This window comes from Mya arenaria, chromosome 1, assembly GCF_026914265.1.
Source record: "Mya arenaria isolate MELC-2E11 chromosome 1, ASM2691426v1".
Taxonomy (NCBI): domain Eukaryota; kingdom Metazoa; phylum Mollusca; class Bivalvia; order Myida; family Myidae; genus Mya; species Mya arenaria.
The window spans coordinates 41,944,630-41,962,354 of record NC_069122.1 but is presented as its reverse complement, the minus strand read 5'-3'; the positions used below and the strand labels follow the sequence as shown (position 1 = coordinate 41,962,354).

Sequence of the window (17,725 nt, the reverse complement as noted above, 5' to 3'; positions counted from 1 at the left end):
ACATTTTACTACCGAGCTTGTTTCTGTAGGTTTTCACATAAGTATTAAACGAAGTTAATGTTTGTAAATTCTACAGATTATCAGACATTAGGCCATTATCCGCCCTGCTAGTCGTGAAATTCGTTGCTTTCATGTTTAAATGAAATGCCCTAAATGTTTGTTTTTGAAGTTGTCCATGCTTTTTCTTCTACTGGTTATCCGAGGTAAGGCCATTATCCGACATGCTAATCGTGTTATCCTCTCCCAAAATTATTAAATAAAATGCTCGACGAACATTCGTTTCTAAAATAGTCAATTTGTGTTTCTTTTACTCGTTATGGTCATTAACCGCCCGGCTAGTCCTGGTATCCTGTTCCTTAATGATTAATTGAAATGCCCGTTCAACCGTTGTTTCTAGACTAGTCATTGTGTGTTACTTCTACTTGTTATCCGAGGCATGGTCATCCCCACTCTTAGTGTTAGTTGCCGACCTCGATCTGGTATTCGATGCGGACATGCCGGTATTTTGTACTTCGATTTCCACCTTTGAGTGAACGGCATGTATCTGAAACAATCATAAATGTTTTAATTTTCAGTTTGATAGCAGGCTATTTTGAAACAATCAACATGCTTAAACGAAACATGTGACATAGTCGACAGCCAGGTGGTATTGCTATACATTTGTGAAGTATATGTGATTACCAAGCCCACATACTTCACCAATTTTTGGAATTGGTTATACAATTACGGGGAATAATTTACTAAAAACTTTATTATTCTTATGCTCATCTTAATAAGATACTGACATTCGATTATAAAAGTTATCTCTATACAAATTCAACTCCACTTGTCAAACGTTCGTGAAGTGAATGGGATGGGATATTTATGGTCATCTTAAGTGCCTGACAAATAGCTTTCGCTTATTTACAGACAATAATACAACTTCACAAAATTCTTTCCATTAAGAATACAACGTGGAACATCAGATACCAATTTGAACGAATTAATAATTGAATGAATAATCAGTTATCTTCCTAACAAGAAAACAAAGAATGATCGAATTCTGAAAAAATATAATTCAATGGCTATGTTAATGTCAGCCGTTATCCAATGATATCGCTTACCTTTGGTAGAAACACCACGAGCTGTGTGACTGTAGTTCCAATGATATCGCTTACCTTTGGTAGAAACACCACGAGCTGTGTGACTGTAGTTTCAATGATATCGCTTACCTTTGGTAGAAACACCACGAGCTGTGTTTCTGTAGTTCCAATGATATCGCTTACCTTTGGTAGAAACACCACGAGCTGTGTTACTGTAGTTCCAATGATATCGCTTACCTTTGGTAGAAACACCACGATCTGTGTGACTGTAGTTCCAATGATATCGCTCACCTTTGGTAGAAACACCACGAGCTTTGTGACTGTAGTTCCAATGATATCGCTCACCTTTGGTAGAAACACCACGTGCTGTGTGACTGTAGTTCCATTGATATCGCTCACCTTTGGTAGAAACCCCACGAGCTGTGTGACTGTAGTTCCAATGATATCGCTCAACTTTGGTAGAAACACCACGAGCTGTGTGACTGTAGTTCCAATGATATCGCTTACCTTTGGTAGAAACACCACGAGCTGTGTGACTGTAGTTCCAATGATATCGCTTACCTTTGGTAGAAACACCACGAGCTGTGTGACTGTAGTTCCAATGATATCGCTTACCTTTGGTAGAAACACCACGAGCTGTGTGACTGTAGTTCCAATGTAGAAACACCACGAGCTGTGTGACTGTAGTGCCAATGATATCGCTCACCTTTGGTAGAAACACCACGAGCTGTGTGACTGTAGTGCCAATGATATCGCTCACCTTTGGTAGAAACACCACGAGCTGTGTGACTGTAGTGCCAATGATGAGACATCCGGACGTGATCCCATAAAGCATGACAACCTCATTCTCCAGGAGAAGAGACAAGGTGAGGCCAACCGCGCTCAGGACGACCACGTTGTACAGACAGAGGCCAATCTGGTAGGAGTCGTTCAGGGCCTCGATCTTTACCTGAAATTTTACAAAATGTTAGACCCGAATAACAAAGGTCCCATGTTTGGAATGCCAAACTGCTAACGAATTAATATACACACCACAAATTGCTGAGCTTATGTTTTTCACTGCGTGAGCACCAACGCCATATTTCACAAGTGGTGGAGCCACTTTAATTAAGCATTTAATTGCAGGTTGTAAAAGAAATCGCGCCAAATTGTATGCGATAGTAACATCATTTAAGAAATGACGTCGTTGAAATTTTATCCCAGCCCTGTGCGTGCTGACGTTTGATTTAGACGTGAAAACTGTTTAATTAATATCAATTTTGTGTCTTTGTTTACCCCTTTTACCATCTGAGAGCGTATAATAGATATAGTTTCTCACATCCATTGTTGTTTAATACGAAATTTATTTATCTTGTATACTGCAATTGGTATAAATAAGACATGGGTCGTTTCCATTATTTAAGGGCCTTCCACAGTGCAAATGTGGGTAGGGAAGGTAAAAAAATAAAACGTTTTAAATGTTCATGTTTTATTTAGTTTTGAGGAACGATCATTTTAAGGAGTAAAACATACATTCTTGGTGACCTGTTTTTGGGTAGCAAGGAGTTGAACAAATTTACATAAGAAGATTTTAACAGATTTGGGATCAAAAAGCATTCACATTCTTTCGGAAAAGTCTGTCGACATTATTACTTTGTTTTTGTGTCAAAATGCCCCAGACTACCTAATCAAAACTGTCTTGAGAGTTCTTGATGATATCGTTTCAAATAAAAAAGTTATTCAAAAACATAATGGAAAATAGTGGATGTTTTTAAACATTTTAAATTTTGGTCCTTCGATCGACGTTTGCATTGTGGCCGACCCTTAATGATTCGTTTAATTAATAAATATCACCTTGAATGACGACTCATGTTATATTTTCTAATTATGAAATTTATATCTCATGACACTTTTTTGCCAAAAAAAGAAGTTTTTACTTATTTTTAAAATAAATGTTTGATATATATATGACGCTAAATTGTTAGGGCAAAATCACGTCATTTTCAAAAATACGTAAAATATGTTATACACCAGAGAGAAGACACATTTCGAAATAAAACATATACTGAACTGGACTAGACCAAAGAAATAATGTCGTGTAATAATGTGCCCTCGGCACATCATCTCAATATGGTGATTATTTGTTGCAAGTTGTAAAATCCTTAAAGCGGTTCAAGAGATATAGAGCGAACACACAATATAGTCATATGCTGGTTGTAACATGCGCTCTTCACGTAGTCGAAATATGGGGAAAAATTTCAAGCGGTTCAAGAGATCTAGAGCGGACACAATTGGTGGTGGAAAGACGGAAGGACAGACGCCCCCCCCCCCAGATAATTAGAACAAAAACAATATGTCTCCCCGCTTTTTTTTCTTCTTTTTTTGGGGGGTGGGGGGGCATTAGGTGTAAAAAAGAACTCTCGCTGCGGTATACACCTGAAACAAATATATATGTATTACCAAGATCCGGTTAACTTGCAAGAGGTGGGTTTGTTATTGAAAGTATTTCAATTAAAAACACCATCATTTGTAGTTTGTTTTTAAAAGTATTTCTATTCGATGTCAGTTATATGTAAAATATTATTTTAACAATTAATTTAAACAATTATAACCTTTCCATTAACATACAACGAGCTGGTTTATAAAAAATGACTATCATAAGAAATTGTTTGCGTCCCAAACCATCTCTGCAATACAAAGCTGATATGCTAGCCCGGTCGAAACTTTGCCTGCCCATATCTCCGCCGACGGCAGTCCGATCGGGCCAAACGAGGTACCGTTTGAAATAGCCGTCACGTTTGCGTGTCCAACCCGGGGAGCCCGGCCTCGGAACGTGGTCTAAGTTCCGGCCGGCCGGGCTTCTTTAAGTAAATACCGCTGTCAACCCCGAGTAATTATACTCCGTCTTTAAACTGTCTTGTACCAGCTGAGGAACCGGGGAACTTATTTTATTCTATGTAGCTACAAATTGTGTGACCTATACGAACCAATTTTAAATCACTTTTAATTATCCTAATAGCTTTTCTTTTCAAAAAGCTAATTCCTTTAACGTACAACTCGTGCAAAGCTTTAAAGATACAATAATTTCTCCCATTGAACACAAATACTAATAAATCAATTAATGCCCCATACTGGCAAAGCCTACATTCCCTTTACTAAGTAATTGATATAACTCAGTTATATCAAAATAACTGTTTCAGACCTGGATTTATCAATTATAGTTCATGACACATATAATACAGATACTCATTGGCGCAGAGCATGGTCTTTGTTTGCTGTTATGTTCTAAGATGTTGCATCCTCGACACCCGACTCATACATATTTTCTTAAATGGCATATCATTTACTCCTAACCTATTTGTACGTTCTATAAAAATGCTTCCTGGATACCCGACTTATATACATGGTCTTAAATGGCACCTCCTTGACACCGGACTTATACGTATGGTCTAAGATGGCACCTCCTTGACACCCGACTAATACATATAAACTAAGATGGCACCTCCATGACACCCGACTAATACGTATGGACTAAGATGGCACCTCCTTGACACCCGACTAATATATATGGACTAAGATGGCACCTCCTTGACACCCGACTAATACATATGGTCTAAGATGGCACCTCCTTGACATCCGACTAATACGTATGGTCTAAGATGGCAACTCCTTGACATCCGACTAATACATATGGACTAAGATGGCACCTCCTTGACACCCGACTAATACATATGGTCTAAGATGGCACCTCCTTGACACCCGATTAATACATATGGTCTAAGATGGCACCTCCTTGACATCCGACTAATACGTATGGTTTAAGATGGCAACTCCTTGACACCCGACTAATACGTATGGTCTAAGATGGCACCTCCTTGACACCCGACCAATATATATGGACTAAGATGGCACCTCCTTGGCACCCGACTAATACATATGGTCTAAGATGGCACCTCCTTTACATCCGACTAATACGTATGGACTTAGATGGCAACTCCTTGACACCCGACTAATACGTCTGGTCTAAGATGGCACCTCCTTGACACCCAACTAATACGTATGGACTAAGATGGCACCTCCTTGACACCCGACTAATACGTATGGTCTAAGATGGCACCTCCTTGACACCCGACTAATACGTATGGTCTAAGATGGCAACTCCTTGACATCCGACTAATACGTATGGTCTAAGATGGCACCTCCTTGACATCCGACTAATACGTATGGTCTAAGATGGCACCTCCTTGACACCCGACTAATACGTATGGTCTAAGATGGCACCTCCTTGACACCCGACTAATACGTATGGACTAAGATGGCACCTCCTTGACACCCGACTAATACGTATGGTCTAAGATGGCACCTCCTTGACACCCGACTAATAAGTATGGACTAAGATGGCACCTCCTTGACATCCGACTAATACGTATGGTCTAAGATGGCAACTCCTTGACACCCGACTAATACATATGGTCTAAGATGGCACTTCCTTGACACCCGACTAATACGTATGGTCTAAGATGGCACCTCCTTGACACCCGACTAATAGATAGGGACTAAGATGGCACCTCCTTGGCACCCGACTAATACATATGGTCTAAGATGGCACCTCCTTTACATCCGACTAATACGTATGGACTAAGATGGCAACTCCTTGACACCCGACTAATACGTATGGTCTAAGATGGCACCTCCTTGACACCCGACTAATACATATGGTCTAAGATGGCACCTCCTTTACACCCGACTAATACGTATGGTCTAAGATGGCAACTCCTTGACACCCGACTAATACATATGGTCTAAGATGGCACTTCCTTGACACCCGACTAATACATATGGACTAAGATGGCACCTCTTTGTCACCCGACTAATACATATGGACTAAGATGGCACCTCCTTGACACCCGACTAATACGTATGGACTAAGATGGCACCTTCTTAAAACCCGACTAATACATATGGTCTAAGATGACACCTGGTCTAAGATGGCATCTTCTTGACATCCGACAAATACGTATGGACTAAGATGGCGCCTTCTTGACACCCAACTAATACGTATGGACTAAGATGGCACCTCCTTGACACCCGACTAATACGTATGGACTAAGATGGCACCTCCTTGACACCCGACTAATACGTATGGTCTAAGATGGCACTTCCTTGACACCCGACAAATACATATGGACTAAGATGGCACCTCCTTGACACCCGACTAATACATATGGTCTAAGATGGCACCTGGTCTAAGATGGCACCTTCTTGACATCCGACTAATACGTATGGACTAAGATGGCAACTCATTGACACCCGACTAATACGTATGGACTAAGATAGCACCTCCTTGACAACCGACTAGCACCTCTTTAACACCCAACTAATACATATGGACTAAGATGGCACCTCTTTAACACCCGACTAATACGTATGGTCTAAGATGGCAACTCCTTGACACCCGACTAATACATATGGACTAAGATGGCAGCTCCTTGACACCCGACTTATACATATGGTCTAAGATGGCACCTCCTTGACACCCGACAAATACATATGGACTAAGATGGCACCTCCTTGACACCCAACTAATACAAATGGACTAAGATGGCACCTCCTTGACACCCGACTAATACGTATGGACTAAGATGGCACTTCCTTGACACCCGACTAATACATATGGTCTAAGATGGCACCTCCTTGACACCCGACTAATACATATGGTCTAAGATGGCAACTCCTTGACATACGACTAATACATATGGACTAAGATGGCACCTCCTTGACACCCGACTAATACGTATGGTCTAAGATGGCACCTCCTTGACACCCGACTAATACATATGGTCTAAGATGGCATCTCCTTGACATCCGATTAATACGTATGGTTTAAGATGGCAACTCCTTGACACCCGACTAATACGTATGGTCTAAGATGGCACCTCCTTGACACCCGACCAATAGATATGGACTAAGATGGCACCTCCTTGGCACCCGACTAATACATATGGTCTAAGATGGCACCTCCTTTACATCCGACTAATACGTATGGACTAAGATGGCAACTCCTTGACACCCGACTTATACGTATGGTCTAAGATACCACCTCCTTGACACCCGACTAATACGTATGGACTAAGATGGCACCTCCTTGACATCCGACTAATACGTATGGTCTAGGATGGCAACTCCTTGACACCCGACTAATACATATGGTCTAAGATGGCACCTCCTTGACACCCGACTAATACGTATGGTCTAAGATGGCACCTCCTTGACACCCGACCAATACATATGGTCTAAGATGGCACCTCCTTGGCACCCGACTAATACGTATGGTCTAAGATGGCAACTCCTTGATATCCGACTAATACGTATGGTCTAAGATGGCACCTCTTTGACATCCGACTAATACGTATGGTCTAAGATGGCACCTCCTTGACACCCGACTAATACGTATGGTCTAAGATGGCAACTCATTGACACCCGACTAATACGTATGGACTAAGATGGCAACTCCTTGACACCCGACTAATACGTATGGTCTAAGATGGCACCTCCTTGACACCCGACTAATACGTATGGACTAAGATGGCACCTCCTTGACACCCGACTAATACGTATGGACTAAGTTGGCACCTCCTTGACATCCGACTAATACGTATGGTCTAAGATGGCAACTCCTTGACACCCGACTAATACATATGGTCTTAGATGGCACCTCCTTGACACCCGACTAATACGTATGGTCTAAGATGGCAACTCCTTGACACCCGACTAATACATATGGTCTAAGATGGCACCTCCTTGACATCCGACTAATACGTATGGTCTAAGATGGCACCTCCTTGACACCCGACTAATACGTATGGTCTAAGATGGCACCTCCTTGACACCCGACCAATAGATATGGACTAAGATGGCACCTCCTTGGCACCCGACTAATACATATGGTCTAAGATGGCACCTCCTTTACATCCGACTAATACGTATGGACTAAGATGGCAACTCCTTGACACCCGACTAATACGTATGGTCTAAGATTGCACCTCCTTGACACCCGACTAATACATATGGTCTAAGATGGCACCTCCTTTACACCCGACTAATACGTATGGTCTAAGATGGCAACTCCTTGACACCCGACTAATACATATGGTCTAAGATGGCACTTCCTTGACACCCGACTAATACATATGGACTAAGATGGCACCTCTTTGACACCCGACTAATACATATAGACTAAGATGGCACCTCCTTGACACCCGACTAATACGTATGGACTAAGATGGCACCTTCTTAAAACCCGACTAATACATATGGTCTAAGAGGACACCTGGTCTAAGATGGCATCTTCTTGACATCCGACAAATACGTATGGACTAAGATGGCGCCTTATTGACACCCAACTAATACGTATGGACTAAGGTGGCACCTCCTTGACACCCGACTAATACGTATGGACTAAGATGGCACCTCCTTGACACCCGACTAATACGTATGGTCTTAGATGGCACTTCCTTGACACCCGACTAATACATATGGACTAAGATGGCACCTCCTTGACACCCGACTAATACATATGGTCTAAGATGGCACCTGGTCTAAGATGGCACCTTCTTGACATCCGACTAATACGTATGGACTAAGATGGCAACTCATTGACACCCGACTAATACGTATGGACTAAGATAGCACCTCCTTGACAACCGACTAGCACCTCTTTAACACCTAACTAATACATATGGACTAAGATGGCACCTCTTTAACACCCGACTAATACGTATGGTCTAAGATGGCAACTCCTTGACACCCGACTAATACATATGGACTAAGATGGCAGCTCCTTGACACCCGACTTATACATATGGTCTAAGATGGCACCTCCTTGACACCCGACAAATAGATATGGAATAAGATGGCACCTCCTAGACACCCAACTAATACAAATGGACTAAGATGGCACCTCCTTGACACCCGACTAATACGTATGGACTAAGATGGCACTTCCTTGACACCGGACTAATACGTATGGTCTAAGATGGCACCTCCTTGACACCCGACTAATACATATGGTCTAAGATGGCAACTCCTTGACATCCGACTAATACATATGGACTAAGATGGCACCTCCTTGACACCCGACTAATACGTATGGTCTAAGATGGCACCTCCTTGACACCCGACTAATACATATGGTCTAAGATGGCATCTCCTTGACATCCGACTAATACGTATGGTTAAATATGGCAACTCCTTGACACCCGACTAATACGTATGGTCTAAGATGGCACCTCCTTGACACCCGACCAATAGATATGGACTAAGATGGCACCTCCTTGGCACCCGACTAATACATATGGTCTAAGATGGCACCTCCTTTACATCCGACTAATACGTATGGACTAAGATGGCAACTCCTTGACACCCGACTAATACGTATGGTCTAAGATACCACCTCCTTGACACCCGACTAATACGTATGGACTAAGATGGCACCTCCTTGACATCCGACTAATACGTATGGTCTAGGATGGCAATTCCTTGACACCCGACTAATACATATGGTCTAAGATGGCACCTCCTTGACACCCGACTAATACGTATGGTCTAAAATGGCACCTCCTTGACACCCGACCAATACATATGGTCTAAGATGGCACCTCCTTGGCACCCGACTAATACGTATGGTCTAAGATGGCAACTCCTTGATATCCGACTAAAACGTATGGTCTAAGATGGCACCTCTTTGACATAGAACTAATACGTATGGTCTAAGATGGCACCTCCTTGACACCCGACTAATACGTATGGTCTAAGATGGCAACTCCTTGACACCCGACTAATACGTATGGACTAAGATGGCACCTCCTTGACACCCGACTAATACGTATGGACTAAGATGGCACCTCCTTGACACCCGACTAATACATATGGACTAAGATGGCACCTCCTTGACACCCGACTAATACATATGGTCTAAGATGGCACCTGGTCTAAGATGGCACCTTCTTGACATCCGACTAATACGTATGGACTAAGATGGCAACTCATTGACACCCGACAAATACGTATGGACTAAGATAGCACATCCTTGACACCCGACTAAAACGTATGGTCTAAGATGGCACCTCCTTGACACCCGACTAGCACCTCCTTGACACCCAACTGATACATATGGACTAAGATGGCACCTCCTTGACACCCGACTAATACGTATGGTCTAAGATGGCAACTCCTTGACACCCGAATAATACGTATGGTTTAAGATGGCAGCTCCTTGACACCCGACTTATACATATGGTCTAAGATGGCACCTCCTTGACACCCGACAAATACATATGGACTAAGATGGCACCTCCTTGACACCCAACTAATACATATGGACTAAGATGGCAGCTCCTTGACACCCGACTTATACATATGGTCTAAGATGGCAACTCCTTGACACCCGACAAATACATATGGACTAAGATGGCACCTCCTTGACACCCAACTAATACATATGGACTAAGATGGCACCTCCTTGACACCCGACTAATACGTATGGACTAAGATGGCACTTCCTTGACACCCGACTAGCACCTCCTTGACACCCAACTAATACATATGGACTAAGATGGCACCTCCTTGACAACCGACTAATACATATGGTCTTAGATGGCAACTCCTTGACACCCAACTAATACATATGGTCTAAGATGGCACCTCCTTGACATCCGACTAATATATATGGTCTAAGATGGCACCTCCTTGACACGCGACAAATACATATGGTTTAAGATGGCACCTCCTCGACACCCGACCAATACATATGGTCTAAGATGGCACCTCTTTGACATCGGACTAATACATATGGACTAAGATGGCACCTCCTTAACACCGGACTTATACGTATGGTCTTAATTGGCGTCCCCTTGACACCGAACACATACGTATGGTCTAAGATGGCACCTTCTTGACACCTGACTATTATATATGGTCTAAGATGGCACCTCCCTGACACCGAACTTATACGTATGGTCTTAATTAGCGTCTCCTTGACACCGGACACATCTAATACGTATGGTCTTAGTTGGCGTCTCCTTGACACCGGGTACATACGTATGGTCTTAGTTGGCGTCTCCTTGACACCGAACACATACGTATGGTCTTAGTTGGCGTCCCTTTGACACCGGGCACATACGTATGGTCTTAATTGGCGTCTCCTTGACACCGGGCACATACGTATGGTCGTAAATTGCACCTGATTTAACCTCGACTCATAAGTGAGGACTAACATTGTGTCTCCTTAACATCCAGCTCAAGTTTATGGTCGGAAAATGCGCCTTAATGATACCCGACTCATGTCAACAGGGTGTTTCATTATAGCTGTCCTCGAAAATAAGTGTCCAGATTTAGTGAAATTGAACAAGAAACAGATAGTCCAAAATATTGAAAGGTTTGAAGATACAGGGTCGGAAGACGACAGACCGGCTGCCTAACAACCTTTGACGTCTACGATCCATGTTAAAATAAGGAGTGCATGAAACAGATGAAGACTATGCAATGTTAAACCTGACAGGTCGGTTATTCGGTTGGTAATTGACATAAGCATCTCTACAAGTTCTAGCCGTGTTTTATAATGTTTATAAATAGTAAGAATGCTTCAAAGCACACACCATACACTGTTTCCATGACATTCATCATTTGAAACGTAAGGGCATTACAAGCAGACAGTCATTTGCAAAATGAATGATTGCAAAAAGCCACATTGTTGAAAATGTATGGCTTTTAGACGAAGCCCATTTTAATGCCCAGGAAAACAAGATGATATTGTAAAACTAAAAACACAAACTATTACACTGAGAAATCCTTGCACGTTGAAATAGTTGCAGTCTGGGTAGCCGGGAATAATAGGGTCTTTCTATTTGAGAATGATGATGACAATGCAGACACGATTTACAAATGTCGTTACATGAGTGATTTGAAGGATATTATTTGCCAATATTGCAAAGGAGCATTGCGAAGGCAATCTAAACTAATTTACTGACATCATTTAATTGCAGACACATTGTGAATGGCGATCCCACTTTCCCGATATGATCTCACTTGAGAGTGTTTGCTTTGCTGATATATTAGAAACAAGGTATACATACCAGAAACTATCTTCGAATATAAACTAAAAGCTTTTATCAAAAAATAATTGTGTGCCATTTGTAGTACTGGTGACATAAGCAAGTTTCAACGAAGACTTGCCATCGTAATTGCAGAATATGGACGTCATGTATAGCATATCTAGTAAACTGACTTATTAACAAATAATAATGTAACGGATGTTGTAATGGTAAATTATATGTATTATACATAACACAAAACTGGTTTATTTCTTATATAAGGGTAAGAAAACTGATTTGTACTGCGTTTGGCTGTATTAAAGGTACTAGTGCTACATTACAAATGGGGTCAGATATGGGTCAGAAATTATGAAATGCACATTTATGGTTTAGCGCCCACCTCACATGATTTTTTCTTTGTTTTAAGAATCGGCCCTACCTATCAACTCTCAGAAAGTGTTTGGGTCATGCTTTAAACATGAGAAGGCATTGTAAAAGAAGACATTACGTGTCGTGTTTCCCAGGCAAGGAATGCTCCAAACGACAGAAGTGCGCCCTCTATAATGTAGACGGACCAGCCGAAGTACGCCGAATAATCAGACCTGCACATGCGCACAAACGGTCGAATTTCGGCGTCGTTTTCATCCATATGTACCTGAAACAAAAATAAAATCAGTTCTCATGTCTGCATCTTGACGCTGGGTATATGAAGCTAATTAATCAGTATTTCGCTTATGCTGAAAATGTCTTTGCTGTTTATGTTGTTAGTTAGTTTTTTTTATATGTTGTGCTAACTAAATATTATAATGTGCATGTCCCTGTTGTTTTAATTTCAATATATGTCATAATAATTACAATATTAGAGATTGCAAAGTATTACACGACGGTCACCTCTTTTTCCAGGTACTGCACAACTAGTGAATGAGGCTCAACTGCCTCCCATGCAATAAGGACGCCGGTCATCACAGCAACTAGGACACCGATTATTGCAAGAAGTTGGTAGTCTTTAATTGTCTGGAAATGTTTTGAACAAGTGTTGAGTAAATGTGTTTTATAAGGATGGTTTAGGGGTAATTTAGCAAGTATAAGTGAACTAAGTCGAAACTGAATAATAGATGCGGATAAAAATGTGGTTTAATAATGTTGACACCTGAGTCAGATGGAAACGAAAGTGGTCAGAGTGTTTCTTGTTAAAAGTAGATTTTGTCAAATTCTTAACAATTGAAAGGAAGGTATAACGAGTCTTTAAAAATAAGAAGCTGTCCATGCTTTTTGAGTAGTTGCAATACAATACCATTTAGATGATGATTAAAACTCTTACCATTCTAAGAAGTTTCTTGTTGGTGAAGATTCTGTAGACTCGCCATGTTTTAGAGAATAACGCACCAAATGTCACTGTAAACCCGATACAGAAGAGGCAGACGCGAGCCTAAACAAGTAGAAAAGGATAAACTTACAGTACCAAACATTAACAAAGTTAAAGAAATTAAACACTATAATAAAGTCCCGTCAATTCCAACATCAACTTATTCGTGGATGTTTAGTAGTTTCTACGTTTGTGTCTCTCATTATGTGTCGTTTTGACTTTACCTTGTACATTTTAACTGCATTTACTTTTTTTGTTTTACTAATTGGTTTATCCCTATAGTTATTAGTGCATAATTGTGACTTAGTTGTTTGAATTGTTTTACAAATATACACAGTAAATTTCAATACTATATATTAAAATTTCATTTTACATGTGGTTAAATCAAAATGATATTTGAAAATTAAAATAACACTTATCCATGGATGCTTTAAAAAGAACTACAGTGCTGCTTTAGACAAGAATTAAATACCCACGGAGCAATGCAAGTTTATAAATAAAATGGCAAACAAAGCTTAAATAGAAATTGCGTCAATTCCATTCGAGTGACATTTTGGGATCACATATTTTCAGAGGCGGTATGTGACATTTCATTGACAATGCTTTAAGTGGAACAGAATCAATCATCCTTCACACTACCCTAAATGGTATTCTTGACAAGAAATACATTAAAAAATAAACATAAAAGTATCGTAACTCTGCATAAAGCCACATTACCTACGCATAGCTAAACTGTAGATTCGATGTGAACGGTATCGGTTTGATTGGGACTATTCATTATTAAATGATGTGTGTAACGATGTAAACGATCTATTCATATTTTACATTTACAATAATCATAAGAACCAGCAGAATTTTTAAAAAGTAATACAAGTGCGCCGCATAGAGAGCGCAAATACTTGTACGTTGTGTTTCTTAGTTGAACGTGAGGCAAAGCCGAATGCTTAAATTATTATCTCCAGAAATATGGTCCTCCCTAGAAATATAAAATTGTCACATGCATCGCATGTACCAAGGTTTGAATGAAAATATTGAATTGGTTTTAAGTAATGTGCAAGAATAATGTGTTTGCATTGTTTTTCTCCGACACACAGACAAACTAAAACGGACCACAACATCACCTTGCAAACAGATCCATGCGTCGTTTCTGTCGGTTTCAGAAACACAGTTGAGTAGCACATCATACATCCCAATAGTAACACGTTGTTAATGTTCGGGGAGGACATCTTCACTGTTCTAGAAAAAAAGAATGAACAAAATGTCGACTACTGGTTGACAGGTAAGATTTACTTGAATTAATCATATAAAATGATACTAAAACAATTATGAATATACGGTCTTTTACATGTTTTAACACGCATGATCGTTAGAAGATACAAATAAATATTACACTTTTTCAATGTACAATTCACTTACTACAAAACTTTTTGGAATTGCTCTTTAAAATGGTTATGTTCTTATAAAATTACACATCTCAAAGAACGATATCATGATTTTTTCCCATACATAAAAATACATATTTTTAAATACAACCAAAATGCCCACATATATGTTTATAAAATTACATATTGACGTTGATCATAATGTAAAGAAATAAACTAGCTGGCGTGTGTATGTACTTGACACTAGACATCATGGAATTCTATGACTTAAACTCTTGTTCATTGTCCATTCTAGAGCAAAGGAAATAGTGTTACACCTGTTTTTTATGAATACGTGTTTTACACTGTGGGTCTCTCGTGAAGTGACTGTTTATCGGTGTTTATCTAAACAGGATCTTTGTTTAATTTTGGACTATTGTGCCTACCACTGAGGTTTTAATTAACACATTTGTATCCTTGCGTATTTTCAAGACATAGTGTATTGTTTTAAAATACTTGTTGTTCCTGAACACAATGTTGAACCCAAACAAGGAGAGAGCCAGGATGATCCCACAGGCTGCCAAGGTGCACAAGGTTATGTATATTACTGGAGGGATGGTGATCTCTCGGTAGGTCACGTATGTCGAGTCACGTGGTATTTTGTTGTCTGAAAGGAACAAGTGTACACTCTTTTTAAAGGGCCGTCTTGTTAATACAAATGAGTAAAGGGGTTCGTTATAAGCTTTTCTCCTCATTCCTATACTTTTATATGTACTGTAATATATATATTACAAAATAAATATTGCGCTGTTTAAACCAAATGAGTAATTACAAGGACAGTTATCTACAGCCATGACGTAAGAATGATTTTAAACTGAAAAAAGTTACACGCATCCGCATGTGGGCGATATAATTGTTTAACATGTAGTAAATGACATCAAACAATGCAATCAAAACGAAGTATTTTTGGCCTACGTGGCCAAATATATTTAAAATGTAATTTGGTAATGACGTCAAACCTAATGCTCTCTTTAAGATATTCAGTGTACAAATCAACTTGCCATCTCATCAAGCGATTAGCAATAATGTTACATTTGGATGCCCCTTAGTCAATTGATATTATTTTAACAGGAATTTCTAGCTTAGTACTTCTATGTAAATTGACCGTTCTAATAATAACAATTATTTGTAACATTTTAGTATGACATTTACATAAACCTTTTCAAAGCATTAACAATTTAAAATGACACAAAATAATCTGGGATTAATAGGCATCCAAAATCAACATACTTGTAAAAAGAAAACCGTACGTTAATTTCAACGATAATATATGGGTCGGTTATAGCTCATGTAACTATAAGAAGTTAAATGAATTTATTACCGCGGTCGCTATCATTCCCTTGGAATGAATTCGTTTATTGTTTAATGTATGAACTACATCCATTTTATGTTCATTATTCCATCAGAAATGTTATACGGTGAGTAGAAATGCTATAACTAAGTTTTAAAAGTGTTAGTAGGACACGCACTTTTTCAACAAATCTTTTTATTTCACATTAATTATATTTTCATACCTAGGTTTAACAATAATTATTTAAAATAAAAACATTTTCACTTTCCAGATATGCAAAGACTGAGCGCATAACAGAAGGATGCCTCTGGCAATAATACGTGAAACGTAGAGAGTCAATTGATGTATGTTCAAAGCATAACAATCAAAACAGACTTGAAAAAGAATCTTTGAAGCTTATGTTATGTTCTGTCAGTAGTTCAAACTGCTTGTACTGGTGAAAGAAATGTTAGTATTTGTTGACTATTATACTGGTAGGTTCAACAATGACATGCCTTTCCATTTCAGCACTCCGTCAAACCAGTTACTTCGCTTGGTGTTGGTATTCCGTGTCACATAGCCGACTGTCACTCTTTGGCCTCCTGAAATAGATGGTCGAAGGATATTTTTTCATTAAGACAAAGGTAATTGATCAAACGACGATGAATTGTATTATAAGTAGGAACAGATATTCAAGTATAATTGTAAATATAAAGCGTTTTACTCTTTGCAGTGACTATTCAAAATATTAAATTTTCGTAAATTAAGCATACTGCAAACATTTGTTTTTATTTTGAATCCAGACGTTGTTTTTTTTAAATTGAATCGGATGACCTAAAACTCAAACAGCAAGATATACAAAGAAGAAGTTATTTTCATGAATGTCTGGTCTGTTTATGGTTTTTGTATTTGTGTATGTGGTGTTTGTATTTGTGTATGTGGTGTTTATATGTTTGTGTCCCTAGTTCATTGTCGTTTGGGCCCTTTCATTATGGGTAATAAAGATGCTTTCACTGGTCTATCGGCCAAAATGTGAAATGTTTTCCCCGAGGCGTGATACAAACTCCTTTGGAAAGGGCATTTGGTAATTTTAGCTAAAAACTTTTGATGAGTATACGAGTGTTTTGAATGAACTGTAAAATAAGTTGGTCATTTGATTTAATGGAATCACTGAGGCATGTCTTAGGACAAGGATAATACTTATATTTAATACGGTAGACGTTAAAGCGAAAATCAACATAATTACTAAGTACCTTGTATGCGTTGTACCACCATACTCTTGTCAGGATCAGCGCCTCCTTCTGCGAATGAGAGGCGGCCAGATATTCCGACGAGTGACGAGTCGGCCATACAGTTGAATATGATTTCGTTAATGTCGCCGTCGGCGTATGTAAACTCGCCGAGCGTTTTCTCGTAACCTGTTGAAAAATATGAATGATACACCATGACAATGATTATTCACAGAGACTTATTTGAGCACAATGTTTTGTTTCAATTGTGAAATGTAATTACAGTCA

General features: G+C 39.6%; 1 protein-coding gene across 1 annotated transcript; it reads right to left on the bottom strand.

Annotated features, from left to right (window-relative positions):
- Positions 1 to 418: 418 nt before the first annotated feature.
- Positions 419 to 17,558, bottom strand: LOC128227180 (gamma-aminobutyric acid type B receptor subunit 2-like). Its single transcript, XM_052937459.1, has 9 exons — positions 17,462 to 17,558; positions 16,724 to 16,810; positions 15,395 to 15,545; positions 14,639 to 14,753; positions 13,473 to 13,580; positions 13,043 to 13,165; positions 12,660 to 12,806; positions 1,843 to 2,031; positions 419 to 544 (listed from the first exon to the last, which is right to left on the bottom strand). The coding sequence occupies exons 1-9, from the start codon at positions 17,556 to 17,558 to the stop codon at positions 419 to 421; spliced, it is 1,143 nt and encodes a 380-aa protein (XP_052793419.1).
- Between the last annotated feature and the right edge of the window lie 167 nt (positions 17,559 to 17,725).